General features: G+C 42.8%; 1 protein-coding gene across 6 annotated transcripts; it reads left to right on the top strand.

Moving 5' to 3' along the window:
• The first annotated feature begins 1,649 nt into the window (after positions 1 to 1,649).
• On the top strand, positions 1,650 to 15,570 carry LOC110524562 (exocyst complex component 1). Of its 6 annotated transcripts, XM_021604347.2 has the most exons (20): positions 1,650 to 1,811; positions 2,895 to 3,026; positions 3,242 to 3,372; positions 3,564 to 3,723; positions 3,943 to 3,960; positions 4,303 to 4,490; positions 4,862 to 5,089; positions 5,165 to 5,407; positions 5,762 to 5,830; positions 7,850 to 7,999; positions 8,213 to 8,324; positions 12,469 to 12,513; positions 13,187 to 13,350; positions 13,510 to 13,611; positions 13,698 to 13,780; positions 13,978 to 14,206; positions 14,304 to 14,487; positions 14,593 to 14,792; positions 14,987 to 15,181; positions 15,314 to 15,570. In XM_021604347.2, the coding sequence occupies exons 2-20, from the start codon at positions 2,903 to 2,905 to the stop codon at positions 15,464 to 15,466; spliced, it is 2,778 nt and encodes a 925-aa protein (XP_021460022.2). In that variant the 5' UTR covers positions 1,650 to 1,811; positions 2,895 to 2,902; the 3' UTR covers positions 15,467 to 15,570. The 6 variants fall into 6 exon arrangements, with proteins under 6 accessions (XP_021460022.2, XP_021460024.2, XP_021460023.2 ...); XM_021604349.2 differs by lacking the exon at positions 12,469 to 12,513; XM_021604348.2 differs by lacking the exon at positions 3,943 to 3,960.
• Positions 15,571 to 27,686: the final 12,116 nt, after the last annotated feature.

Consider the following 27,686-nt stretch of genomic DNA (forward strand, 5'->3'; position numbering starts at 1 on the left):
CTCTGGGACTATAATCTTGTTATCTCCTATTTCATATTAGTCTCCTATTATCTCCTATTTCATATTAGTCATATTAAACATATCCTTCTGGGTCAACATGTGAGAACTGCAAATAATTAGATCACAGTCGGGGGGCTATAAGGACACACATGTATGTTTTGGTTAGGACATGTTAAATTAACCTTTAAACCAATTACTGTGGAAGATCAAAAAGACACACTAATATCAGCATTACAGAAAATTTCAAAATGACCCCCCCAAAAAAACTAAATGAACACAATAAACCACCTTAGTTATTGTGAATATTGATAATGGGAACCGATGATACAATTGTAACGATTTGCACTGCTAGTTTGGACGCAAGGTCAGGGAGTGAGTGTTATAATAAATAAACACAACATAAGTCAAACTAAGAAACACAGACAACACACAGCCATGACACAGAAACAGAAACAATAACTCCTGGGGAAGGAACCAAAGGGAGTGACATATATAGGGAAGGTAATCAGGGAAGTGATGGAGTCCAGGTGAGTGATGACGCGCAGGTGCGCGTAACGATGGTGATCATGCGCCATCATGAACAGCCTGGTGACCTAGAGACCGGAAAGGGAGCACATGTGACAACAATGACAGAGACAAGACACAAATATGTATTTGTTGAAAACAAAACATAATTGTGGAACCCAACCTCTTTCGACTGCCTCACTATATTACACTATCTCTATTATCTGACCAACCCACACAATTGATTGAATCACGAGATGTCTCTGAGGGACCTGTACAGTATGTGGATGGGGTTTACAGATCCTCCCAAAAGTAAAGATGATCTAGAGCACCCACTTAATTTGGTATAATGATGCTCATCTAGTGTATCCAGGACAGTGAGACAAAATAATGTTTTTGAGACATTTCAGTATTCTTATCCAGCTATTTGAAATTATAGATAATTAACAAGACAATTGTTATCATAAATAGTTATCTATATGTTACATAAAGCTGTGAGTAAGGAAACAGATGAATGTTGCCATCTGATGTTCTTTGATTGAAATTGGGTCCTGGTGTGAGTCTCACCAGAGGTGTAGGCAGAGAGGAGAGAGCGATGTGTTGTGTCATGTCCACAGGGACTAGCTAGGCTGTAAAAGTGAGAAGTGGTGTCCATTTGGTCCTGAAAAGGTAATTCTAACACTTTCAGCAGAAATCAAACAAGCAAGCACATTGTCCATGCAGTCACCAAAATAGAGTCAGGAACAGTCACACACAACCATACTCAGTAAAGACACACACATTTTGTGCTTTCACTGAGTGACATCAGTGTTGTTTGAGTTTGTGCCAATTTAATGTGATTCTTCACTAATAACTTAGAAAAGTAGACAATTCCCACTTATTTAGATAAATTGATTACAGTAGGCCTCAATTCGCATTTGGATGAGATATTCTGGGGATTGAGTCTCACCTTGGTGTCTGAAAACTACATAAGCCTGTGTGTTCAACCTACAGAAAACATACTGCCTATACACAACAAAAACATGTTTACATTTATTTAAAAACTAGCTACGTTTCTTCATGAATGATGGAAAAGTCTTCACCAAGGACCAGACTGAAAGAGGCAGGTTGTGATGTGACTCGTCATCAGTAGTGCGTCACGTGACTGGTCCAGCCCATCCCGGAAACAGAAAACAGCAGGGCAGTGGCCGAAGAAGACTGTTTACCATTTTCCTTTATTAGCGATTGGAAAAATAACACAATTAAATGAAAATAAACAGTGATTAAATGTCTTGTGCATTACTTTTTCTATTCACATCCCATTTGAGGTAAGTGTATAAAACTTGGGGCGGGAGGTTTTAATTTTATTTAACTTGGCAAGTCAGTTAAGAGCAAATTCTTATTATGACGACCTACCGGGGAACAGGTTAACTGCCTTGTTCAGGGGCAGAACGACAGATGTTTACCTTGTCAGCTCGGGGATTTGAGCTTGCAACCTTTCGGTTACTAGTCCAACACTCTAACCACCTGCCGCCCCGAGGTAGCCTAGTGGTTGGAGTATTAGGTCAGTAACTGACATGTTGCTGAATCGAAACCCCGAGCTGACAACGTAAAAATCTGTTGTTCTGCCCCTGAACAAGGCAGTTAACCCTTATTATTTAACCCCGGTAGGCCGTCATTGAAAATAAGAATTAGTTCTTAACTGACTGGCCAAGTTAAATAATAAGATAAGACATAAAGCTAGCGTGGTGTTCATACGTTTCTAGACAGCTAACGTTATATACCTGAAGAAGGGCACTGTCTTCACTACAGAACGAGATATGTAGCTAACGTAATTGCACTTGTGTACAAAAGCTGTCTGGCCTCGCATCGTGATGTGACGCGTGTTTAGTAACTAGACACGCCCAGAACCATGTTAGTTCGCTTAATAGCTACATGCTAGCCAATCTTTGTTGCTTTAGTTGACTGCACCATTGATCAGCAATAATGTGATGTCAATGGTGCAGACGTTCTTGGTAATATATATATTTTAGGAAGGTCGGAAAATGTTATGGTACAAATCTTGAATATGGTACTTAACTAGTTGTACTTGTAAATTATAGTGTCATAGGCTGTGCCCCACTGGGAGGAGTACAATGGTGTTTTCCTGCAGCAAAAATGTAATATGTTTAACGTTAGTTGCTTTCACATAAAGGTTATGATTGCAGTAATGGTGCAACAATTGGGAACTCAAGGGTAAAAAACGAGGTCAAATCATGACGTCAGTGATCTTCAGGTCAGAATGTCAGAACTCTAAAAAGAGGCCCGATTTCCCGACATGATATTCCATTTTTTACCAAGTTCCCAGTTGCCTTGAACACACTGAAGCTGTTTTGAAAGCAGCATAAGTCCGTCTGATTTATATTTTACAGTCACCACAATGACAGCCATCAAGCACGCCCTCCAGAGGGACATCTTTACGCCCAACGATGAGCGTCTCCTCAGCATTGTCAACGTCTGCAAGGCGGGGAAGAAGAAGAAGAACTGCTTCCTGTGTGCCACAGGTAGAGCATAAATGCCTTTAAAGTCTGACATAAATCAGCTAATTTCACCATATCAGTGTGAAATAATGTACACATTCAAAACATGAAAACCACTGTCAGAGATTTATCAGAATCAAATGTCTCTGAACAGTGATTTCACTGAAAATACTAGTTATCAATGGATCCACAGCTCACTCACACCCCAGTATTATAACTGTTTGATGTTTCTACCCCAGTCACCACAGAGAGGCCTGTGCAGGTGAGGGTGGTGAAGGTGAAGAAGTCAGACAAAGGGGATTTCTACAAGCGACAGATGGCCTGGGAACTGAGGGATCTGGCTGAAGTGGATGCAAAAGATGCCAGCAAGGTCAGGGAAAGACTGCTTTTTCTCATCTTCCTCTCACTGCCTGAATGTAATTTCTCATAACTTTGTCTTTCTCTCCTCCTCTTCCACTCCCTATGGCCATTCTTATTTGTCTTCCTTTCCTCTTATGCTTTGTCCTCCTGCTAATTTATTTGATATTGACATTTGGCATCGCTGCTGTTCTTGTCATTCAGGAGAACCCAGAGTTTGACCTCCATTTTGAGAAGGTGTATCGATGGGTGGCCAGCAGCACAGCTGAGAAGAATTCCTTCATCTCCTGCATCTGGAAGCTGAATCAGCGTTACCTGCGGAAGAAGGTGGAGTTTGTGAATGTCAGTTCCCAGCTGCTGGAAGGTATGACGGCTCTCTAACTATGGGGGAGGATCACAAGCTTGTGTGTTTTCTAGTGACTCTCGCTGTCCCCTGTGCCTTGCATCTATGAGACTCTTCTTTCTTGCCTGTTTCCAATCTCCTGAAGTCAACCTGAAGTGTCTATGTAAGATGTGAGTTGACCTTGGTGTGGCTTAACACGTCTTTATTCTTACTCTTCTCTCTTAAACTCTCACTGGCCAGAGCTTCCTAAAGCAGAAGGTTGGTAGCACTGAACTTCTTTTCCCATTTCCTCTCCATTGGGATTTCACTGTGATGAGTAACCATTCTCATAGTGGACGCACACATCTTTGAAAGCTGTTGCGATTGTTTGCTGCCTTTGGCTATTAAGTGAGTGGCTGTTGAATGGGTGCTACTGTATGAATAATAATTGTCTGTTCTGCTTTTTGTTTAGTTTGTTGTATTATGTAGTGTATATGTGTTTTTTTGATTATATAGTTGAATGAATAGCAGGGTGATGTTTGTTTGTTTGTGTTCATTTGTGTGAACTGTGCTGTATGCGCATAGCACAATGTTAAACCATCCTGTCCATCCCTGGTTTAGAGTCAGTCCCCAGTGGTGAGAGTCAAAGTGTTGCCGGGGGTGACGAGGATGCTCTGGATGACTACCAGGAGCTGAATGCCCGTGAGGAGCAAGACATCGAGGGCATGATGGAGGTGTGCGAGTACGCCATCTCTAATGCTGAGGCCTTTGCTGAGAAACTCTCCAAAGAGCTACAGGTTCTGGATGGGGTGAGTAGACAGCCATGGAGCCTTGGGTCTTCTTGATACAGAGCTACAACATAGACTTGAGTTGGCTGACATATACAGACTACACTGACCATTGTACTATGGTTTATCTGTGGTTGAGCACATTAGTGTGGTTTAGAGAATGATAGAGGCCATAGAGAATGATAGAGGCCTCTAGTGGCCAAAAGGCCATCTTAGCATGGTCAGCGCCATTGAGGGCTTCCACTAAGCATCCGCCATTTTAAAGTAGTTAACTGGGTGGGGATTCCTATTGGTTGTAGCCACAGTGGCGCCGCCCATGCTGTCACAGATGCTAAAGTGGCACAGATGTAAAGATGAGTCCTATTTATCTTCCATAATCCCCCTAATCCCAGGCCAACATCCACTCCATCATGGCATCTGAGAAGCAGGTGAACATCCTGATGCAGCTGCTGGACGAGGCTCTGTCAGAGGTGGACACCATCGAGGGCAAGATGAGCAGCTATGAGGAGATGCTGCAGAGCGTCAAGGAGCAAATGGACCAGATCTCCCAGAGCAACCGCCTCATCCAGATCAGCAACAACAACAACGGCAAGCTCCTGGACGAGATCCAGTTCCTGGTGGTGAGGATAGGGTTTCATGTTTCAGTTGGTTTGGTTTTTTGAGATGGCGTTGAATGATGAATGCCTGTCTCTCAGAACTACATGGACCTGTCGAAGGGACACATCAGGGCCCTGCAGGAAGGAGACCTCTCCTCCTCCAAAGGCATTGAGGCCTGTATCAATGCCTCTGAAGCTCTACTGCAGTGCATGAATGTGCCACTCAGACCAGGTCATGAGAAACTGATGTCTGTGAAGCAGCAGCAGCACCTGTTCACTGAGCTCAGAGATACCTTTTCCCGGCGCCTCACCAACCACCTCAACAACGTGTTCGTCCACCAGGTAATCTACACACCACGGTAACACTTTGCTAATCCACAATGGTCTCAAGATTTTTATTCTGATTTAAATTAAAAACAAAGACACCTGAACAGCATTCATGACTAGATACCAGGCATAACAGTGCACCATATTTGTGTTTCTTGTTACAGTATTTTAGTCTTTCCTCATTTTGGCAGGTAGCTCTTTCTGTCCTCATCCACTTCTTGGTTAAGTTCTAACTCCTCTGATCCTGTCTTTTCCTGTCTCTATCCTGTTTTCTTCCAGTACTGCTCTGGTCATCCTATTCTTCACTCTCTGCCTCACTCTAAACCACCCCACTTTGATCTCTCTGCTCTCTGTCCCTGTACTTGTCAGTTCAACCACTTCAGTCACTTCAAAATGACCATCCCTCAGTTCTATAGGTCCTCCTGTATGTCACTTCCAGTGAGTAGTACCCTCACAGCACCCCCCTTGACAATCCACTCTAAACTACGGCCTTTCTTACTTATCTACACACTCGTGTTTTGTTGTGCTGCTTGTGACTACACTGCTAACCTTCCTCTTTCATCTCAATGGGTCTAAAAGCCTCAGAAGTGCCTCAGACTTTCCTCGTTCATTGAAGGCCTTGGTTCTTCTTGTCCTGACTGTCAGTGTGCTGTGCTGGGGTGCCAAGTCATTGTACCTCTGCCTGTCTGCTCTGCCTGCATGCTTGGTTGCAGCACCAATGGCAAGTAAATAGACTGAGAATGGTAGAATATGAGGAAACCCACTGATATGGGAATTTTAGCAGCAAATGAAACACGTGTTATTGGCAATGAAGTTATTTGATTTTGAATGCTAAGGTCTGGGATATGGACTTAAGAGTAAACTCCACAACAACAAAAAATAACTTCACTAATGTTCAATGTAAAGGGTTTAAACACTGTTTCCAATGCTTGTTCAATGAACCATAAATAATGAATGAGCATGCACCTGTGGAACGGTCGTTAAGACACTAACGGCTTACAGACGGTAGGCAATTAAGGTCACAGTTATGAAAACCTAGGACACTAAAGAGGCCTTTCTACTGACTCTGTAAAACACCAAAAGAAAGATGCCAAGGGTCCCTGCTCATCATGCATTAGGCATGATGCAAGGAGGCATGAGGACTGCAGATGTGGTCAGGGCAATGAATTGTAATGTCCGTACTGTGAGATGCCTAAGACGGCACTACAGGGAGACAGGACGGAAAGCTGATCGTCCTCGCAGTGGCAGACCATGTGTAACAACACCTGCACAGGATTGGTACATCCAAACATCACATCTGCGGGACAGGTACAGGATGGCAACAACAACTGTCCGAGTTACACCAGGAACGCACAATCCCTCCATCAGTGCTCAGACTGTCCGCAATAGGCTGAGAGAGGCGGGACTGAGGGCTTGTAGGCCTGTTGTAAGGCATGTCTTCACCAGACATCACCAGCAACAAGGTTGCCTATGGGCACAAACCCACCGTCGCTGGACCAGACAGGACTGGCAAAAAGTGCTCTTCACAGACAAGTTGCGGTTTTGTCTCACCAGGGGTGATGGTCGGATTTGTGTTTATCTTCGAAGGAATGTGCGTTACACCGAGACCTGTCCGTCATGGTCTGGGGCGGTGTGTCACAGCATCATCGGACTGAGCTTGTTGTCATTGCAGGCAATCTCAACGCTGTGCGTTACAGGGAAGACATCCTCCTCCCTCATGTGGTACCCTTCCTGCAGGCTCATCCTGACATGACCCTCCAGCATGACAATGCCACCAGCCATACTGCTCGTTCTGTGCGTGACTTCCTGCGAGACAGGAATGTCAGTGTTCTGCCATGGCCAGCAACGAGCCTGTATCTCAATCCCATTGAGCACGTCTGGGACCTGTTGGATCGGAGGGTGAGGGCTAGGGCCATTCTCCCCAGAAATGATCGGGAACTTGTTGGTGGAAGAGTGGGGTAATATCTAACAGCAAGAACTGGCAAATCTGGTACAGTCCATGAGGAGATGGACTGCAGTACTTAATGCAGCTGGTGGCCACACCATATACTGACTGTTACTTTTGATTTTGACCCCCCCTTTGTTTAAGGACACATTATTCCATTTCTGTTAGTCACATGTCTGTGGAACTTGTTCAGTTTATGTCTCAGTTGTTGAATCTTGATATGTTCATACAAATATTTACACATGTTAAGTTTGCTGAAAATGAATGGCGTTGACAGTGAGAGGATGTTTATTTTTTTGCTGAGTTTTTATTAAATGGTTAATCTTCTACTAACACCAGTTTTAATGGTGTATTAGGCCATACATTTGTCCCCAATCTCATGATTGCAGGGGATGTCCCTAAATGGTCCAAGAGAGTCAAAGTCAGTCTCTGTCTGCCTGTGTGTGAAACTGAGAGTTTGTGTTTCTCTATTTGTCGATCCCTTGTTAATTCCCTGTGCTGCCTACGTCCAGGGCCATGACCAAAGCTCTGTGCTGTCCCAGCACATGGCAGAGCTGACCCTGCCTAAACATAGCCCCCTACACAGGGACCTGTTACATTACGCCAAGCTCATGGAGTGGCTCAAGAACACCCAGAGAGAGAAGTACGAAGGCCTGTCCAGGGTGAGTGGCTTTGTCATCATCATTACCACTATCTGGTATCATCAGTGCCTCTATCAGGTATAATCAGTACCACTATCAGGTATCATCATTATTATGATGAGCAACACCATTACATCTCTATTTATATCATCATCACCAGCAGCACAACGATAACGTCTTATTGCATTTCATGACAATTAAACAATATATTTGATTTTTTTTCTCAATTTTCAGACTTATGTTGATTACATGACCAGATTATATGAACGAGAAATCAAAGATTTCTTTGAGGTGGCGAAGATCAAAATGGCGGGCACAGCCAAGGAGGGGAAGGGAAATAAGTTTGGTAAGACCTTGAGTGGTTTTTTTTTAAATGTGGAATGTGTGTGTGTGATTGTTTCTTTTCTTTTCTCTGTGTAGCCTTGTAGTTTGCTGTGTTGTTTGTTTGAGGTGTTTAGCCAATTAGTTGTTCTTTTTCCCTTGGGTTCTTGAGTATGGTTTGTATTTGTGGTGTGTGTGTACTGTATGTGGTTTGATTTTCAGGTAAGTGTGTGTGTATATTTGTTCAATATTTGACCAGCTTTTTCTGCATGGTTCAATTCAGCAAACATGTACTTACCTGGTCATACTGCCTCCTCTTTCGTAGCCTTTCACTGCCTAGGAAATGCCCCTGTGTCATGTCATTGTCCTGCTCAGTGTTGCTAGCTGGTGTTTTACTCAATGTTATTTCCCTATTTGGCTGTTTACTGTATGAAGCCATGACATAAACCAAAGCCTGATATTATCCCTACTACTCATTCTGACTTCAGAGTATGACTTCACTATTTGAGTGTTTTAAGACCAACTGGAGATCCTAAACATTACAAGAAGAATGAAAACACGAATTTACATTTTCCTGTAAAGTAAACTGATATATATTAAAGTAAGGGCTCGAGTCAATCCCTAGCGCGGAAGATCTGCGATGTAGCACGGTTGAAATTTCAATGCAAGTTCTGTTTTAGCCGACATGCAGCATTTACCGTGAATGCAGTCTCTACGAACGCGGAAACATTGCCTTTAAATGTCAATCACGCTATAACGCTAATGTTTTGCAATACGAATTGAATCAGCACTCAATCAATTTACAGTGCCTTGCAAAAGTATTAATCTCCCTTGGCGTTTAGTAGTAGTCCAAATTGGTGAAGTTAAATGAAAAACATTACTTGTTTCAAAAAATTCAAAAAAAAAAAAAACATTTGAAAAGTGCATATGTATCCACCCCCTTTGCTATGAAGCCCCTAAATAAGACCTGGTACAACCAATTACCTTCAGAAGTCACATAATTAGTTAAATAAAGTCCACCTGTGTGCAATCTGTGTCACATGATCTGTCTGTCACGTGTGTGTGTATATATATATATATATATATATATATATATATATTAATTAGTCGTGGCCAAAGGTTTTGAGAATGACACAAATATTAATTTCCACAAAGTTTGCTGCTTCAGTGTCTTTAGATATTTTGTCAGGTGTTACTATGGAATATTGAAGTATAATTACAAGCATTTCATAAGTGTCAAAGGCTTTGATTGACAATTACATGAAGTTGATGCAAAGAGTCAATATTTGCAGTGTTAACCCTTCTTTTTCAAGACCTTTGCAATCCGCCCTGGCATGCTGTCAATTACCTTCTGGGCCACATCCTGACTGATGGCAGCCCATTCTTGCATAATCAATGCTTGGAGTTTGTCAAAATTTGTGGGCTTTTGTTTGCCTCTTGAGGATTGACCTCAAGTTCTCAATGGGATTAAGGTCTGGGGAGTTTCCTGGCCATGGACCCAAAATATCAACGTTTTGATCCACGAACCACTTAGTTATCACTTTTGCCTTTCAGGCAAGGTGCTCCATAATGCTGGAAAAGATGTTGTTCGTTACCAAACTGTTCCTGGATGGTTGGGAGAAGTTGCTCTCGGAGGATGTGTTGGTACCATTCTTTATTCATGGCTGTGTTCTTAGGCAAAATTGTGGGTGAACCCACTCCCTTGGCGGAAAAGCAACCCCACACATGAATGGTCTCAGGATGCTTTACTGTTGGCATGACACAGGACTGATGATAGCGCTCACCTTGTCTTCTCCAGACAAGCTTTTTTCTGGATGCCTCAAACAATCGGAAAGGGGATTCATCAGAGAAAATTACTTTACCCCAGTCCTCGGCAGTCCAATCCCTGTTCCTTTTGCAGAATATCAGTCTGTCCTTGATGTTTTTCCTGGAGAGAAGTGGCTTCTTTGCTGCCCTTCTAGACACCAGGCCATCCTCCAAAAGCAGCTGAATCAACTTTAGGAGACGGTCCTGGCGCTTGCTGGACTTTCTTGGGTGCCCTGAAGCCTTCTTCACAACAATTGAACCGCTCTCCTTGAAGTTCTTGATGATCCGATAAATGGTTGATTTAGGTGCAATCTTACTGGCAGCAATATCCTTGCCTGGGAAGCCCTTTTTGTGCAAAGCAATGATGATGGCACATGTTTCCTTGCATGTAACCATGATTGACAGAGGAAGAACAACGATTCCAAGCACCACCCTCCTTTTTGAAGCTTCCAGTCTGTTCGAACTCAATCAGCATGACAGAGTGATCTCCAGCCTTGTCCTTGTCAACACTCACACCTGTGTTAAAGAGAGAATCACTGACATGATGTCAGCTGGTCCTTTTGTGGCAGGGCTGAAATGCAGTGGAATTGTGCTTTTTGGGATTCAGTTCATTTGCATGGCAAAGAGGGACTTTGCAATTAATTGCAATTCATCTGATCACTCTTCATAGCATTCTGGTGTATATGCAAATTGCCATCATACAAACTGAGGCAGCAGACTTTGTGAAAATTAATATTTGTGTAATTCTCAAAACATTTGGCCACGACTGAACACCTGTTCTGAAAGGCCCCAGATTCTGCAACACCACTAAGCAAGGGGCACCACCAAGCAAGCAGCACCATGAAGATCAAGGAGCTCTCCAAACAGGTCATGGACAAAGTTGTAGAGAAGTACAGATCAGAGTTGGTTATAAAAAATATCTGAAACTTTGAACATCCCACAGAGCACCATTATATCCATTATTAAAAAATGGAAAGAATATGGCACCACAACAAACCTGCCAAGAGAGTGCTGCCCACCAAAACTCACAGACCAGGCAAGGAATGCATTAATCAGAGGCAACAAACTAACCAAAGATAACCCTGAAGGAGCTGCAAAGCTCCACAGCTGAGATTGGAGTATCTGTCCATAGGACCACTTTAAGCCGCACTCAACAGAGCTGGGCTTTACAGAAGAGTGTCCAGAAGAAAGCTATTGCTTAAAGAAAAAAATAAGCAAACACGTTTGGGGTTCGACAAAGGCATGTGGGCGACTCCCCAAACATATGGAAGAAGGTACTCTGGTCAGATGAGACTAAAATGTAGCTTTTTGGCCATCAAGGAGAACTCTATGTCTGGCGCAAACCCTACACCTCTCATCACCCCGAGAATACCATTCCCACAGTGAAGCATGGTGGTGGCAGCATCATGCTGTGGGGATGTTTTTCATCGGCAAGGACTGGGAAACTGGTCAGAATTGAAGGAAGTATGGGTGGTCGCTAAATACAGGGAAATTCTTGACCTGTTTCAGTCTTCCAGAGATCTGAGACTGGGACGGAGGTTCACCTTCCAGCAGGACAATGACCCTAAGCATACTGCTAAAGCTACACTCGAGTGATTTAAGGGGAAATATTTAAATGTCTTGGAATGGCCTAGTCAAAGCCCAGACCTCAATCCAATTGAGTATTTGTGGTATGACTTAAAGATTGCTGCACAACAGCGGAACCCATCCAACTTGAAGGACCTGAAACAGTTTTGCCTTGAAGAATGGGCAAAAATCCCAGTGACTAGATTTGGCAAGCTTATAGAGACATACCCCAAGAGACTTGCAGCTGTATTTGCTGAAAAACGTGACTCTACAAAGTATTGACTTTGGGGGGGGGGGGGGGGGGGGGGGGTGAATAGTTATGCGCGCTCAAGTTTTCAGTTTTTTTGTCTTATTTCTTGTTTGTTTCACACACACAAAATATTTTGCATCTTCAAAGTGGTAGAGATGTCGTGTAAATCAAATTATACATACCCCCAACAAAATCCATTTTAATCCAGGTTGTAAGGCAACAAAATAGGAAATATGCCAAGAGGGTGAATACTTTCGCAAGCCACTATTTATATTTCAATGCTCTGAAAAACAACCTTTTCATTTAGAGAGCTTTGGTTTGGCAGGAGTACAAGGCTCTGCCTTCCAAATTCAGAATTTCAGTTTTTTCTTCTACTGAACAAAATGAACAAAATGTTTGTTTTCCAAAAGGTTGTCTTCAGGACAATTACAGACTTTGTAGCGTATGTCAGTCTGTTACCTTTGACCTCTAAACGTGCCCCCATGCTGCATGTCATGAGCCTAACATGTCTTTGTCTCTGATGCCTGCCTTTCTAACCGTTCGCCAGCCACGCTTCCGCGGAAAGAGAGTGCTTTCAAACAGGAAACGGAAAGTAAGTATCCCATGTGGTTCACGCAGTCCCACATCTGTAACCTGCCCACACCCCTACCCACCTGCTCCCCACTACTATGTCCCTGATACTGCAGCACAGCCAGGACCCCCTTCCCCCTGCTCAGAACCCTCCTCCTCAACAGACTTATTCTGCCTAGAGTACACCCAACCTTCCATTTATAGAGCACATAGATGTTAATTTATCAGACAAAAACAATAAGCATGTACATTCTGTATTTGTGGCATAGGATACTACTCATTCACAATACAAAATGATACCTTGAGGTCAACATATCCAGCGAGTTTCTCTGATAATGAATGTCCAACATCCATAATAAGATTAATTTGAACTCTTACAAATGGTCTTTATTACCAAGCACACATTTAAATGTTTCATATTTTCTTCTCTCTCAATTGTCTTCAGCTGTTCATGTTATGTGTAATTACTGCTAAACCATTTTAAAAAAAAAAGATGCATATTCACATGTGCTTTGTGGCACACTTTCAGATGCCACAGTTATTTATTTTCAACAGCACAGTTGCTCTGCTTTTAAAATAAGTCAATGTGAATGCAGCTTTGGTCTCAGGGGCTATAGATAGGGCAGTGTTCCAGAGACTAGTATTTAGCCTGTGGTTTGAACATGTTTTCAACTGTTACCTCTCTCGTGCCCCAGGCCTGCATGGCAGCTCCGGGAAGCTTACAGGCTCCACCTCCAGTCTGAATAAGCTGGCAGTGCAGAGCTCCAGCAGCAGGCGCTCCCAGTCCTCCTCACTGCTGGACATGGGCAACATGTCTGCCTCAGACCTGGATGTGGCCGACAGGACCAAGTTTGACAAGGTGATAGTCACTGAGAGGACCATAGCCACCATACTACAGTCTTTATCGTGCAGATACTACCTGTGGGTTTTTGTTCATCTCTTTCTCATTTTAGATGCGTAATTAGTTTTGTGTGTTTTTTATTTATATTGATCAATTGATTTAGGTGTCTCTCTGTAGATCTTTGAGCAGGTTCTAAGTGAGCTGGAGCCTCTCTGTCTAGCAGAACAAGACTTCATCAGCAAGTTCTTCAAGCTACAGCAGCACCCCACCCTGGCTCAGGTAAATGACATGCTAATCTGACTGGCTGAGTGTTTGCAAGTGAGATTATAAACAATTTTCAATTAACCACAGTTTTTTTCTATCAGGGAGAAGTGGAGGAATCGGATGGGGGGGTGCCCTCCAGACAGCCACCTCCAGGGGAGTACAGACACTTCATATCATCGACTGAGTGAGTAGCTAGCTTCTCATTTCTTACTGACATTTACTGTATGCCCTTAATGTCCATCAATAGCACTAGGGGCACTAAACATGCAACAAATATGACAAGTCCATGTGTCATCTTTCATGGTCCACCTCTCTGCTATCCTCTTCACTCTTCCCATATTCTCTTTCCTTCTGTCTTATCACCTGTCTGGGCCTCCTCAGGAAGGACATGGTGCGGTTGATGATGAACAAGGTCTTCCAGAGCATTGAGACAGAACTTAACAGCCTCATCACTCTGGGAGACAAGATTGACACCTTCCACTCCCTGTACATGTTGGTGAAGATGAGTCATCACGTGTGGACGGCAGAGAATGTGGACCCTGCCTCCTACCTCAGCACCACCCTCGGCAACGTGCTGGTCACCGTCAAAAGGAACTTTGACAAGTGCATTGTGAGTAGTGCTCACGTCAATTTTTTTTAAAGGAATCTGTGTATCTAGTGCTGTTAGACTATTAGCTGTGTGTGAACCAGTTATTTTTCCGTCTCAGTCGGGTCAGATCAGACAGATGGAGGAGGTTAAGATCTCTAAGAAGAGCAAGGTGGGCATCCTGCCCTTTGTCGCTGGGTTTGAGGAGTTTGCTGAGCTGGCTGAAACCATCTTCCGTAATGCAGAGCGCAGAGGAGATCTGGACAAGGCATATGTCAAACTCATCAGAGCTGTCTTCATGAATGGTGGGTCTAATATTTGATTATGATTTGGTGGACAAGTTAAATAGAGTCATGTGGTTGGGAAGCAGTGCTCTGATTGGTGTTGGTCTTGCTGTGGGGTGTTTCCAGTGGAGAAAGTGGCCAATGAGAGTCAGAAGACGCCCCGTGACGTGGTGATGATGGAGAACTTCCACCACATCTTCTCCACACTGTCCCACCTTAAGATCTCCTGCCTGGAGACAGAGAGGCGAGAGGCCAAACACAAGTACACAGACCACCTGCAGTCCTATGTCATCAACTCCCTGGGACAGCCCCTAGAGAAACTCAATGTGAGAGAGAGAGTTTATACTTGGCAATGTTAAAGTGTTGTGAGGGAGTGCGCCATGGGTGTAGAAACTGAATTGAATTTGTTTCATGGTTGTATTTAATCTATACATTGTATGATAAATATAACTCATTCGAACTATCAGATATTTCAGACATACTCAAAACGTAATCAGTTATGCCCCTCTATGCTTTGCAGCACTTCTTTGAGGGAGTGGAGGCACGTGTGGCCCAGGGCGTACGTGAGGATGAGGTGAGCTACCAGCTGGCGTTCAACAAACAGGAGCTGCGTAAAGTGATAAAGGAGTACCCCGGCAAGGAGGTAAAGAAGGGACTGGACAACCTGTACAAGAAGGTGGACAAGCATCTGTGTGAGGAAGAGAGCCTGTTACAGGTGACAGACAATCTAGCAGTTTATAATACATATATTCTGTTCAGTTTAACAGCTGGTTATGTAAATGTGTTTTAATGGTTGATCCAAGTTCTTTGTACAACAGTTGAATGAATTCCCCATTTTCTCCACTAGGTGGTGTGGCATTCCATGCAGGATGAGTTCATCCGTCAGTACAAGCACTTTGAAGGCTTGATTGGCCGTTGCTACCCTGGGTCTGGAATTACTATGGAGTTTACCATTGGAGACATGTTGGAGTACTTCTCAAGCATTGCTCAATCACATTAAGTGTGTGTGTGTGTGTGTGTGTGTGTGTGTGTGTGCGCGCGCGTACGTGCTGAACAAAAATATAAATGCAACCATTTCAAAGACTTTACTGAGTTACAGTTCATATTAGGAAATCAGTCAATTTAAATAAATAAATTAGGCCCTAATCTATGGATTCCATATGACTGGGAATACAAATATGCATCTGTTGGTTAGATACGTTTAAAAAATAAAATAAAAGTTGGGGCATGGATCAGAAAACCAGTCAGTATCTGGTGTGACAACCATGTGTCTCATGCAGTGCGACATACCTCCTGTGCATAGAGTTGATCAGGCTGTTGATTGTGGCCTGTGGAAGGTTGTCCAACTCCTCTTCAATTGCTGTGCGAAGTTGCTGGAACACGCTGTCGTAGACGTTGATCCAGAGCATCCCAAACATGCTCAATGGGTGACATGTCTGGTGAGTATGCAGGCCATGGAAGAACTGGGACATTTTCAGCTTCCAGGAATTCTGTACAGAGGGGCGACATGGGGCTGTGCATCACCCTGAAACATGAGGTGATGGCGGTGGATGAACGGCACGACCATGCTCCTCAGGATCTTGTCACGATATCTCTGTGCATGGATATTGCCATCAATAAAATGCAATTGTGTTCGTTGTACTTAGCTTATGCCTACCCATACCATAACCCCACTGCCACCATGGGGCACTCTGTTCACGTTGACATCAGCAAACCGCTCGTCCACACCGCTGCCATCTGCCTGGTACAGTTGAAACTGTGATAAATCTAGGGAGCACACTTCTCCAGCGTGCCAATGGCCATCAAAGGTGAGCATTTGCCCACTGAAGTTGGTTACGACCCTGGTGAGGACAATGAGCATGCAGATGGTCCCGCAGGTGAAGAAGCCGGATGTGGAGGTCCTGGGCTGGTGTGGTTACACGTGGTCTGCGTTTGGGAAGCCAGTTGGACGTACTGCAAAATTCTTTAAAACAATGTTGGAGGTGGCTTATGGTAGAGAAATTAACATTCAATTTCTTGCAACAGCTCTAGTGGAGTCAGCATGCCATCCTGCAGTCAGCATGCCAATTGCACACTCCCTCAAAACTTGAGACATCTGTAGCATTGTGTGACAAAACTGCACATTTAAAAGGAGCCTTATTGTCCTCAAGCACAAGGTGCACCTATGTAATGAGCATGCTGTATAAACAGCTTCTTGATATGCTACACCTGTCAGCTGGATGGATTATCTTGGCAATGGAGAAATGCTCACTAACGGGGATATAAACAAATGTGTGCACTTTAGAGAAGTAAGCTTTTTGTGCATATAGAACATTTCTGGGATCTTTTATTTCAGCTCACGAAACATAGGAACAGGACTTTACATGTTGCATTTATAAGTTTGTTCAGTATAACATTACACATGCTCTTTGTTGCGTCATAGTGCTTCACACAAAATAAACGTTATTTACTGGAATCAATCCGGCGTTGCTGTGTGTGTGGCCAATATAAAGTAGATTGAATGAAACTGATTGAACTGCACTTGAAATTGTCTGGAAGGGAATGAATGAATGAACAGTTGTCAAAAGGTAGTGTGTGTGCGTCTGTCAGGTAGCCTAGTAGCTAAGAGCATTGGGCCAGTAACCGAAAGGTTGCTGGTTCAAATCCCAGAGCCAACTAGGAGAACAATCTGCCGATGTCCCTTGAGCAAAGCACTTTAATTGCGCCTGTAAGTCGCTCTGGGTAAGTGTTTGCTAAATGACTTCTGTGTGTGTGTTCATATTTTCACATGTTACTGATTTCTCATTAAATTGTAATTGTGTGATTTTTCTTCCTTTTTTATAACACTAATCACCTATACACAACAAACTATTCAAAATTAAGAGGTTAAAATGTTGGCTTGTATATCACTGCTCAAAAAATCTTAAACCCTCTGTGATCACTGATGTCTTTAACTTTGTAGAGTCACAGAATATAATCTACTGGAATCTTCATCCCAAATGTGACTTTCAACAGAATGCCACATTGCCAAATACATTTCTTTTTTGTATGTCCATTTTTTAAACTTTTATTTTATACTTGATGATAGTACTACAGCCTATGAATAATATAGACAGTCACAGTTGTCCTCTTTTGTAAAAGGGGATGAGGACCGATTAGATTTGGCATTAGCCCTGAGCTCATTCACTTTCTAAAATAAGAACTAGAACTGCAAGACAGTGCATTTTCTCACGAGTTTACCATTTGTTGGAGCTTTTCACTGGCGCAGGTTCATGGGGTCCGTGCTATCCGGGACCCTGTCCTTGGGACAAAGATTTGCATAACTAAACCATCATTCTACGAAGATTTGCATAACTAAACCATCATTGTACGATCTGTACTTGGGACATCCCTAACCCATTGAAGTTGACATAATGGTACAATTTCGTATTAGTGTTAAGGTAGGGACGTCCCAAGGATACTAGATAGTACTGACCAAGGTTCACGTGTCTCGTTTCCATGGATAAAGTAAAGAGACGTGGGCTGTGTGCTTCGGCGCCATTTTCAAACTACTTTACCGCGGACAAAGTCAAACAAAAAGCTAGTTCAGGTCAGGACGAGTCGAATGAGATCTTTGCATTCATGAAAAATCCATGCACTGACCACAAAAGAGACCACCATCGCAAACCCCTTAAAGGCATTCCACATACGCGAAAGAGCCTCAGTCTTGTGCAATCTATTCAGCCTTGTTGGTTCGACAACTTTCTATAGCTACAGAAGTCATGTCAAGAATCACAGGCTGACGAGCTAACGCTAGCTGTCTAACAGTAGCTAACCGTGCCGTGGATTTCTGAGTACAGTAAAACTTACTAGTTAAAGTTTACTGACAATAATATATAGCTATTATGATGTTATATAGCTAGACTGTGTCAGTGAAATCCTGTTTTCCCTGTTGCCTCAACTTTACCTGGCCTGAACAAGCTAACTTATCTAGCCATGCTACAGTAGCTAGCTCCAGCTTGACATGTAAACTACTTGCTCTGGTCCAATAGAAGGCCATTTCATTGACTCTCAGTGCATTAACAGCCCATATTTGGCTAAACCAATAGTATTGGGTGTTTTATTGCAGGCTAGCTATCTAGTCAATAAACAATAGTCAGCTAACAAACTAGTTATAACCACATATATATGTATATATACAGAACCAGTCAAAAGTTTGGACACACCTGCTCATTCATTGTAGAATAATAGTGAAGACATCAAAACTGAAATAACACATGGAATCACGTAGTAACAAAAAAGTGTCAAACAAATCAAAATAGATTTTATATTCAGATTCTTCAAAGTAGCCACCCTTTGCCTTGATGACAGCTTTGCACAGCCTTGGCATTCTTTCAACCAGCTTCATGAGGTAGTCACCTGGAATGCATTACAATTAATTAACAGGTGTGCTTTGTTAAGAGTTCATTTGTGGAATTTCTTTCCTTTTTAATGCATTTGAGCCAATCAGTTGTGTTGTGACAAGGTAGGGGTGGGATTACAGAAGGTAGTCCTATTTGGTAAAAGACCAAGTCCATATTATGGCAAGAACAGCTCAAATTAACAAAGAGAAATTACAGTCCATCATTACTTTAAGACATGAAGGGTAGTCAATCTGTAAAATGTCAAGAACTTTGAAAGTTTCTTCAAGTGCAGTCGTAAAAACCATCAAGCGCTATGATGAAATTGGCTCTCCTGAGGACAGGAAAGGAAGACCCAGAGTTACCTCTGCTGCATAGGATAAGTTCATTAGAGTTACCATTCTCAGAAATTGCAGCCCAAATAAATGCTTCACAGAGTTCAAGTTACAGACACATCTCAACTTCAACTGTTCAGAGGAGACTGCGCAAATCAGGCCTTCATGGTCTAATTGCTACAAAGAAACCACTACTGTACTAAAGGACAAAAATAATAAGAAGAGACTTGTGCTTGGGCCGTCATTAGACCGGTGGAAATCTGTCCTTTGGTCTGGAGTCCAAATCTGAGACTTTTGGTTCCAACTGCTGTGTCTTTATGAGACGCAGAGTAGGTGAACGGATGATCTCCGCATGTGTGGTTCCCACCGGGAAGCACGGAGGAAGAGGTGTGGGGGTGCTTTGCGGGTGACACTGTGGGTGATTTATTTAGAATTCAAGGCACATTTACAGTGGGGCAAAAAAATATTTAGTGAGCCACCAATTGTGCAAGTTCTCCCACTTAAAAAGATGAAAGAGGCCTATAATTTTCATCATAGGTACACTTCAACTATGACAGACAAAATGAGGAAAAAAATCCAGAAAATCACATTGTAGGATTATTTATGAATTTATTTGCAAATTATGGTGGAAAATAAGTATTTGGTCACCTACAAACAAGCAAGATTTCTGGCTCTCACAGACCTGTAACTTCTTCTTTAAGAGGCTCCTCTGTCCTCCACTCGTTACCTGTATTAATGGCACCTGTTTGAACTTGTTATCAGTATAAAAAAGACACCTGTCCACAACCTCAAACAGTCACACTCCAAACTCCTCTATGGCCAAGACCAAAGAGCTGTCAAAGGACACCAGAAACAAAATTGTATACCTGCACCAGGCTGGGAAGACTGAATCTGCAATAGGTAAGCAGCTTGGTTTGAAGAAATCAACTGTGGGAGCAATTATTAGGAAATGGAAGACATACAAGACCACTGATAATCTCCCTCGATCTGGGGCTCCACGCAAGATCTCACCCCGTGGGGTCAGAATGATCACAAGAACGGTGAGCAAAAATCCCAGAACCACACAAGGGGACCTGGTGAGTGACCTGCAGAGAGCTGGGACCAAAGTAACAAAGCCTACCATCAGTAACACACCGCCGCCAGGGACTCAAATCCTGCAGTGCCAGACGTGTCCCCCTGCTTAAGCCAGTACATGTCCAGGCCCGTCTGAAGTTTGCTAGAGAGCATTTGGATGATCCAGAAGAAGATTGGGAGAATGTCATATGGTCAGATGAAACCAAAATATAACTTTTTGGGAAAAACTCAACTCGTCGTGTTTGGAGGACAAATAATGCTGAGTTGCATCCAAAGAACACCATACCTACTGTGAAGCATAAGGGTGGAAATATCATGCTTTGGGGCTGTTTTTCTGCAAAGGGACCAGGACGACTGATCCGTGTAAAGGAAAGCATGAATGGGGCCATGTATCGTGAGATTTTGAGTGAAAACCTCCTTCCATCAGCAAGGGCATTGAAGATGAAACATGGCTGGGTCTTTCAGCATGACAATGATCCCAAACACACTGCCCGGGCAACGAAGGAGTGGCTTCGTAAGAAGCATTTCAAGGTCCTGGAGTGGCCTAGCCAGTCTCCAGATCTCAACCCCATAGAAAATCTTTGGAGGGAGTTGAAAGTCTGTGTTGCCCAGCAACAGCCCCAAAACATCACTGCTCTAGAGGAGATCTGCATGGAGGAATGGGCCAAAATACCAGCAACAGTGTGTGAAAACCTTGTGAAGACTTACAGAAAACATTTGACCTCTGTCATTGCAAACAAAGGGTATATAACAAAGTATTGAGATAAACTTTTGTTATTGACCAAATACTTACTTTCCACCATAATTTGCAAATAAATTCATTAAAAATCCTACAATGTGATTTTCTGGATTTTTTTTCTCATTTTGTCTGTCATAGTTGAAGTGTGCCTATGATGAAAATTACAGGCCTCTCTCATCTTTTTAAGTGGGAGAACTTGCACAATTGGTGGCTGACTAAATACGTTTTTGCCCCACTGTATATGATGGGTGAGATCTTATGGCTTATATAGCATTGTTTAGCCTATCATGTTTTAGCGCCACTCACCCCCTAACGTGAGAGGTAAGTGTTATTTAATATTAGTTTATATGCGGAGCATCTATAGATGACGAGTTAGTTCAAGCTGTATGTCTAGACACCCTAAGGTTTGTGTGTTAGTCAAGGAGTTCTTCTTTCGTGTAATGGAACGGCAGGGGCGGTGGGGTCTGTTTTATGTTCACATTTATTAATACAGGTGGCATGACAAGCTCCAGCAGGGCGGGACGTTTTTCTTTTGGGCTTTGTATGACAGCAACAATTTGCTCTAAAATAAGTAATGCCACATAGTGACCTAGCACAGAGTAGACCTGGTGGAATAAAGATAGTCAGCTGGAACTATAATGGCTTAGGGTATGTCATGAAACGAGCTAAGGTTTTTTTCTCATCTTAATCTTAAATCACTGGGCGCTGACATAGTGCTTCTTCAAGAAACTCATATTAAACGCTCCGCTCAGGCCAAGCTACGAGTCGGCTGGATCGGTCAGATATACCAGTCTAACTTTGATACAAAAGCGAGAGGGTTAGCAATCCTGATAAGGAAAAACATGTATTTTATTTACTCATCCTCGATTTCAGATCCTAATGGTCGGTATATTATTGTGGCTGGTACACTGAATTCGAAACCAGTAACCTTGGTCAATTTATATGGACCCAACTTCGATGATCCATTATTTTTTCAAATGGCATTTAAGACCATACCAAATATCTCGGATACAAGTGTTATTCTTGGAGGTGACTTTAATTGTACGTTAGATCCTCTTTTAGATAAACAGCTATCAAGGTCACTTCAACAATCAAATGCCAGTGTCTGTCTAAATACGTTGATAACAAACCTTAACATTGTCGATATTTGGAGACTGACACACCCAACAGATAGGGATTATTCTTTCTTTTCGTCAGTTCATAAATCATGTTCCAGAATTGACCATTTTTTGTTGTACTCCAAACTAATTTCAGCAGCTGCATCGGTTACCTATCACCCAATTCTAATTACGGACCACTCTCCTCTGTCCATGGTGCTGAAACTCGACAATATGTCTACAGGTCGGCTACGGTGGCGCTTAGACGCATACCTGTTGAAAGATTATACTTTTGTCAGTATTTAAAGGAGCAGATTGCCTTTTTCCTCGGAGCTAACGACACGGGGGATGTTGACGACTCCACCCTTTGGGAATCCCTAAAGGCTGTGATTGGAGGTTACATTATTTCATACACATCAGAGAGGAATAGGCTGAGAGAAATTGAAAGAGAGTTAGGGGAACAGGAGAACGTTTTTAGGACGAATTCCTCGAATGCAGTCGTCGAGAAAATCACAAAGTTGAAATATGAATACAATACCATTCCTTTCGAAACGGGTGGGCTCTTTACTTGCTGGAACGCAACAAAGTTATTTTGAACTGGGTGACAAACCACATTATTAGCAAGACGGCTAAGGCATGTACAGGCATCTAGAGCTATTCACAAAATAAAAGACAAGAAGGGTGAAATAGTAACAGATCCGCAGGATATTAATAAGTGCTTTGCGCAGTTTTACTCAGAGCTATACCAATCCAAATGCGATGCTACTGATCCACAAACTACGGAACGCTTTCTCACTGAATGTGAACTTCCTAAACTAGACAGGGGGGCAGCTGATGCACTTGATGCAGGGATAACTTTGGAGGAAATTAACACAGCGATAGCACAATTTCCAAACAGCAAGGCCCATGGGCCCGATGGATATGTAATATAATTATATAAGAAGTACTGCACCAGTCTAGCTCCACTTATGTTGCGAATGTTTAAACAAGCCAAAGAAAATGCCAAACTCCCGCAAACACTGTATGAGGCTACAATAGCACTGATCTTGAAAAAAAGAGAGATTCCATGGAGATGTCGTCTTATCGCCCTGTGTCGTTACTCCCCATAGAAAATAAGGCGTTGACAAAGATATTGACAAACCTATTGAAAAAAATATATTTCTGACATCATACACCCTGACCAGACATGTTTTATCCCGGGCCGACATATATACTACAATTTGAGACGTATTTTCAACGTAATGTATCATGATCATAAGGTTGAGGCAGTGGTAATAGCTCTTGACGCAGAGAATGCATTTGATCAGATTGAGTGGAAGTATATGATATCGGTTCTGGAGCATTTCGGGTTTGGAAAGGAATGTTTTAATTGGATAAGAATTATTTATGCACACCCAATGGCGTCCGTGGTAACCAATCAGGAAATGTCGCAGTCATTCCGCCTGTTCAAGGGCTGCCGACAGGGGTGCCCTATTTCGCCTGCTCTCTTCGTTATAGCTATGGAATCCCTTGCTACTCGCATTCGGGCATGTGCAGATATTGCTCCGGTTAAAATAAAAGACACGCAAGCACAAAATTTCTCTATATGCAGACGATGTTCTTTTGTTTTTATCCCAGCCTAAAACTTCCATTCCCCCCTTACTTAACTTGATATATACATTCGGCGCCTTCTCTGGCTCCAAGATAAACTGTCAAAAAAGCTAATTGATGCCGATATCACTTCCTGTGGATATGCAATTTCTGCAATCTACCCCATTTAGAACAGTGATGGACAAGTTCACAAGCCTTGGCATTGTAGTGACAAGAGACCATGATCAGCTATTGAAAGCGAATTGGGATATGAACATTTATCAGCTTAAATGGTCGTATAAACGCAGTTAAAATGGTTGTCAACCGAGGTTTCTTTACCTCTTCCAATGTCTACCCAATTTCATACCACAAAGCTATTTCAAGAAACTGGATTCAATAGTAACTCCATTTTTATGGGATAACAAGGCAGTCAGAAATACAAAGAAGCATTTATGCAAGTACAATATAGAGGGGGGCTTTGGCCTTCCTCACTTTAAACTGTATTATTGGGCTGCTAATCTGAACATTGTGTCTTTCTGAAGGGAAAGTTGACCTGGTATGCGACATGATATCTCTTCATGGCTTTTGATTGAACAGGCCTCCTGTCAACGTTTCTCACTAGCTGCACTTGTTAATAGTCCAGCATATGTGAAAAAAAGCCACTTATGACTCTAATCCAGTCATTTGTCATAATCTTAGGATCTGGAAACAGATGAGTTATTTTCTTAACATACCCACTGTATACACTGACAGCCCGATTTGCCTGAATCATGCTTTCCACCCTGCATTGGATGATGTGGTGTTTTCACAGTGGAGGGAGAAGGGGCTCAAAACAATTGGTAACTTATACATAGATGGTCAGTTAGCTTCATTTCAACAATTACAGGGTAAGTTTAACATGCCAACAACACATTTTTTCAGATACCTCCAAATCAGGAATTTCTTCAGGACACATCTTTTTTTCCACCTTTATTTAACCAGGTAAGCTAGTTGAGAACAAGTTCTAATTTGCAACTGCAACATGGCCAAGATAAAGCATAGCAGTTCGACACATACAACAACACAGAGTTACACATGGAATGAACAAAACATACGATCAATAATACAGTAGAAAAAAAGAAAACAAAGTCTATATACAGTGAGTGCAAATTAGGTCAAATAAGGGAGCTAAGGCAATAAATAGGCCATGGTGGCGAAGTAAATACAATATGGCAATTAAGCACTGGAATGGTAGATGTGCAAAAGATGGATGTGCAAGTAGAGATACTGTGGTGCAAAAGGAGAAAAATAAATAAATACAGTATGGGGATGAGGTAGATAGATGGGCTGTATACAGATGGGCTATGAACAGGTGCAGTGATCTGTGAGCTGCTCTGACAGCTGGTCCTTAAAGCTAGTGAGGGAGATGAGAATCTCCAGCTCCAGTGATTTTTGCAGTTCGTTCCAGTCAGTGGCAGCGACCAAAGGAGGAGTTGGCTTTGGGGGTGACCAGTGAGATATACCTGCTGGAGCGTGTGCTACGAGTGGGTGCTGCTATGGTGAGCAGCGAGCTGAGATAGGGTGGGGCTTTACCTAGCAGAGACTTGTAGATAACCTGTAGCCAGTGGGTTTGGCGATGAGTATGAAGCGAGGGCCAGCTAACGAGAGCGTACAGGTCGCAGTGGTGGGTAGTATATGGGACTTTGGTGACAAAACGGGTGGCACTGTGATAGACTACATCCAGTTTGCTGAGTAGAGTGTTGGAGGTTATTTTATAGATGACATTGCTGAAGTCAAGGATCGATAGGATGGTCAGTTTTACGAGGGTATGTTTGGCAGCATGAGTGAAGGAAGCTTTGTTGCGAAATATGAAGCCGATTCTAGATTACATTTTTGATTGGAGATGTTTAATGTGAGTCTGGAAGGAGAGTTTACAGTCTAGCCAGACACCTAGGTATTTGTAGTTATCCACGTATTCTAAGTCAGAGCCGTCCAGAGTAGTGTTCTATCTTGTCGGAAAATGTTATAGTTAGGAATGGACATTTCAAGGATTTTGGTGGTCTTCCTAAACCAGGATTCAGACACGGCTAGGACATCCGGATTGGTGGAGTGTGCTAGGGCAGTGAATAAAACAAACTTAGGTAGGAGGCTTCTAATGTTAACATGCATGAAACCAAGGCTTTTACGGTTGCAGAAGTCCACAAATGAGAGAGCCTGGGAGATGGGAGTGGAGGTAGACACTGCAGGGCCTGGATTAACCTCTACATCGCCAGAGGAACAGAGGAGGAGTAGGATAAGGATGGCATTATCCACAGTATGGCATTAAGCCAAATAGTCCTACAGTAGATAGCCTGATCCTTCTCAAACCCCATTCAAAAGGGTCAGTCTCTAGACTGTATGATGTGCTACAGGCCCACATAGAGGTATCCACAGACACTATTAAAAGGGCTTGGGAACAAGAACTTGGTTCAGAAATCTCAGATGAGGACTGGGTAGAAGCTCTCAGGAATATAAACCATAGTTCAGTGAATGCCAGGCACAACCTTGTTCAGTTTAAGGTTATACACAGGTTACATTACTCAAAAGTAGAATTGCATAAAATATTCCACTGTGTGAGGGGATGTTGACCCACTTATTTTGGACATGTCCTAAGTTACATGCTTACTGGGCTCTCATTTTTGATTACTTATCTAATGCCTTCAATAGAATTCTAGCCCCAGACCCATTGATCGCTCTGTTTAGTACAATTGATGGGAATAACCAGGAGGGGAGGCTGTTTCTCTTTGTACTCTATTAGCCAAAAGGCTCATATTGCAATTTTGGAAATTGGAGACTGTACCTACCTTTGAAATGTGGTTACGGGATTCAGGGAATGTAATACATATGGAAAAGATTCGATACAATACCTCCAATAGAAGTCCATTGTTTTACAAAATATGGCAGCCGATACTGGATAAATGGTCTAGTCAAGGTTCATAACTGGGTTGATGATCTGCTGCTACTCTGTGCTGTACTCCACTCAATTTTTTTAATTTTTGGCTTAACTGCACTGCTTGTAATGACTATATGCTGTCATCTTATACATGTACCACCTAATAGGATTTTGTTTTATTTTGTGTATGTGTGAGTTAAGTGTTGTCCGGGTTATGGAGGGTTTGGCCGGCAGGGATATCCTTGTCTCATCGCACACTAGCGACTCCTGTGGTGGGCCGGGGGCAGTGCACGCTGACACGGTAGCCAGGTGTACGGTGTTTCCTCTGACGCATTGGTGCGGTTGGCTTCCGGGTTGGTTGTGTTTCAGAGGACGCTTGACTCTCGACCTTCGCCTCTCCCGCGTCCGTATGGGAGTTGCAGCAATGAGACAAGACTGTAACTACTACCAATTGGATACCACGAAAATGGGGGAGAAAAAAGGGGTGAAAAATAAAAAATAAAAAATAATAATAAGACATAACTCAATCGAAGTGTATCACTAATTGGGAGTTTTTATCATCCGTCTTTGACATTGGTTGTGTGTGTAGGTTCAGAAAGAGCTGAGGCAGAGCCAGAGAGGATCAGAGCTGTGAACTGAGGTCCTGAGGTTAAAGAGTGAGAGGAAGCTGATACTGACCTACAAACCTTAGCGGAATTAGGTATGGGCACCCGCACAACATTTTTCAGAATGGTGACATTTGCACTATCGGTTTTCTATCGCTCATTTGCACGTCAAGTCAATGATATCATGTCACCATGTGGGACTGAGGGTCAATTAACCTTGACGGAGTGGGCGTCCTGATTCTAGTTTCTGAGCTAGGCAGGCCTGGGAAGGTCTCCCTCTCAGAAGTACGAGATGGCGGGGGTAGGTTGACCTCAGGTCTCCCCACTGGAAGCCCGAGGTAGGGGGAGCAAGGGAATCTATCAAATAGCGCACCGCTAACTTTGTACAGTACTAATGCAATTAGTCAAATCAGTCACACTATGAAATGCTACCAAATAAACCACAATTCATTCATAATACTGTGAATATATAGTTTCACAGACATACTTTTGCATTTTTGTCCTGGTTTATGTGAAGTTGTTAAGAATAATA

The sequence above is a fragment of the Oncorhynchus mykiss genome, chromosome 5 (genome assembly GCF_013265735.2).
Source record: "Oncorhynchus mykiss isolate Arlee chromosome 5, USDA_OmykA_1.1, whole genome shotgun sequence".
Lineage (NCBI taxonomy): Eukaryota > Metazoa > Chordata > Actinopteri > Salmoniformes > Salmonidae > Oncorhynchus > Oncorhynchus mykiss.

Excerpts from the sequence above, each read along its gene's own strand:
- LOC110524562 (XM_021604347.2), top strand. The coding sequence starts at position 2,903 with ATGACAGCCATCAAGCACGCCCTCCAGAGGGACATCTTTACGCCCAAC. Across the intron at positions 13,612-13,697 it reads AGCACCCCACCCTGGCTCAG|GGAGAAGTGGAGGAATCGGA; the intron begins GTAAATGACATG and ends TTTTTCTATCAG. Across the intron at positions 14,207-14,303 it reads GGAACTTTGACAAGTGCATT|TCGGGTCAGATCAGACAGAT; the intron begins GTGAGTAGTGCT and ends TTTCCGTCTCAG.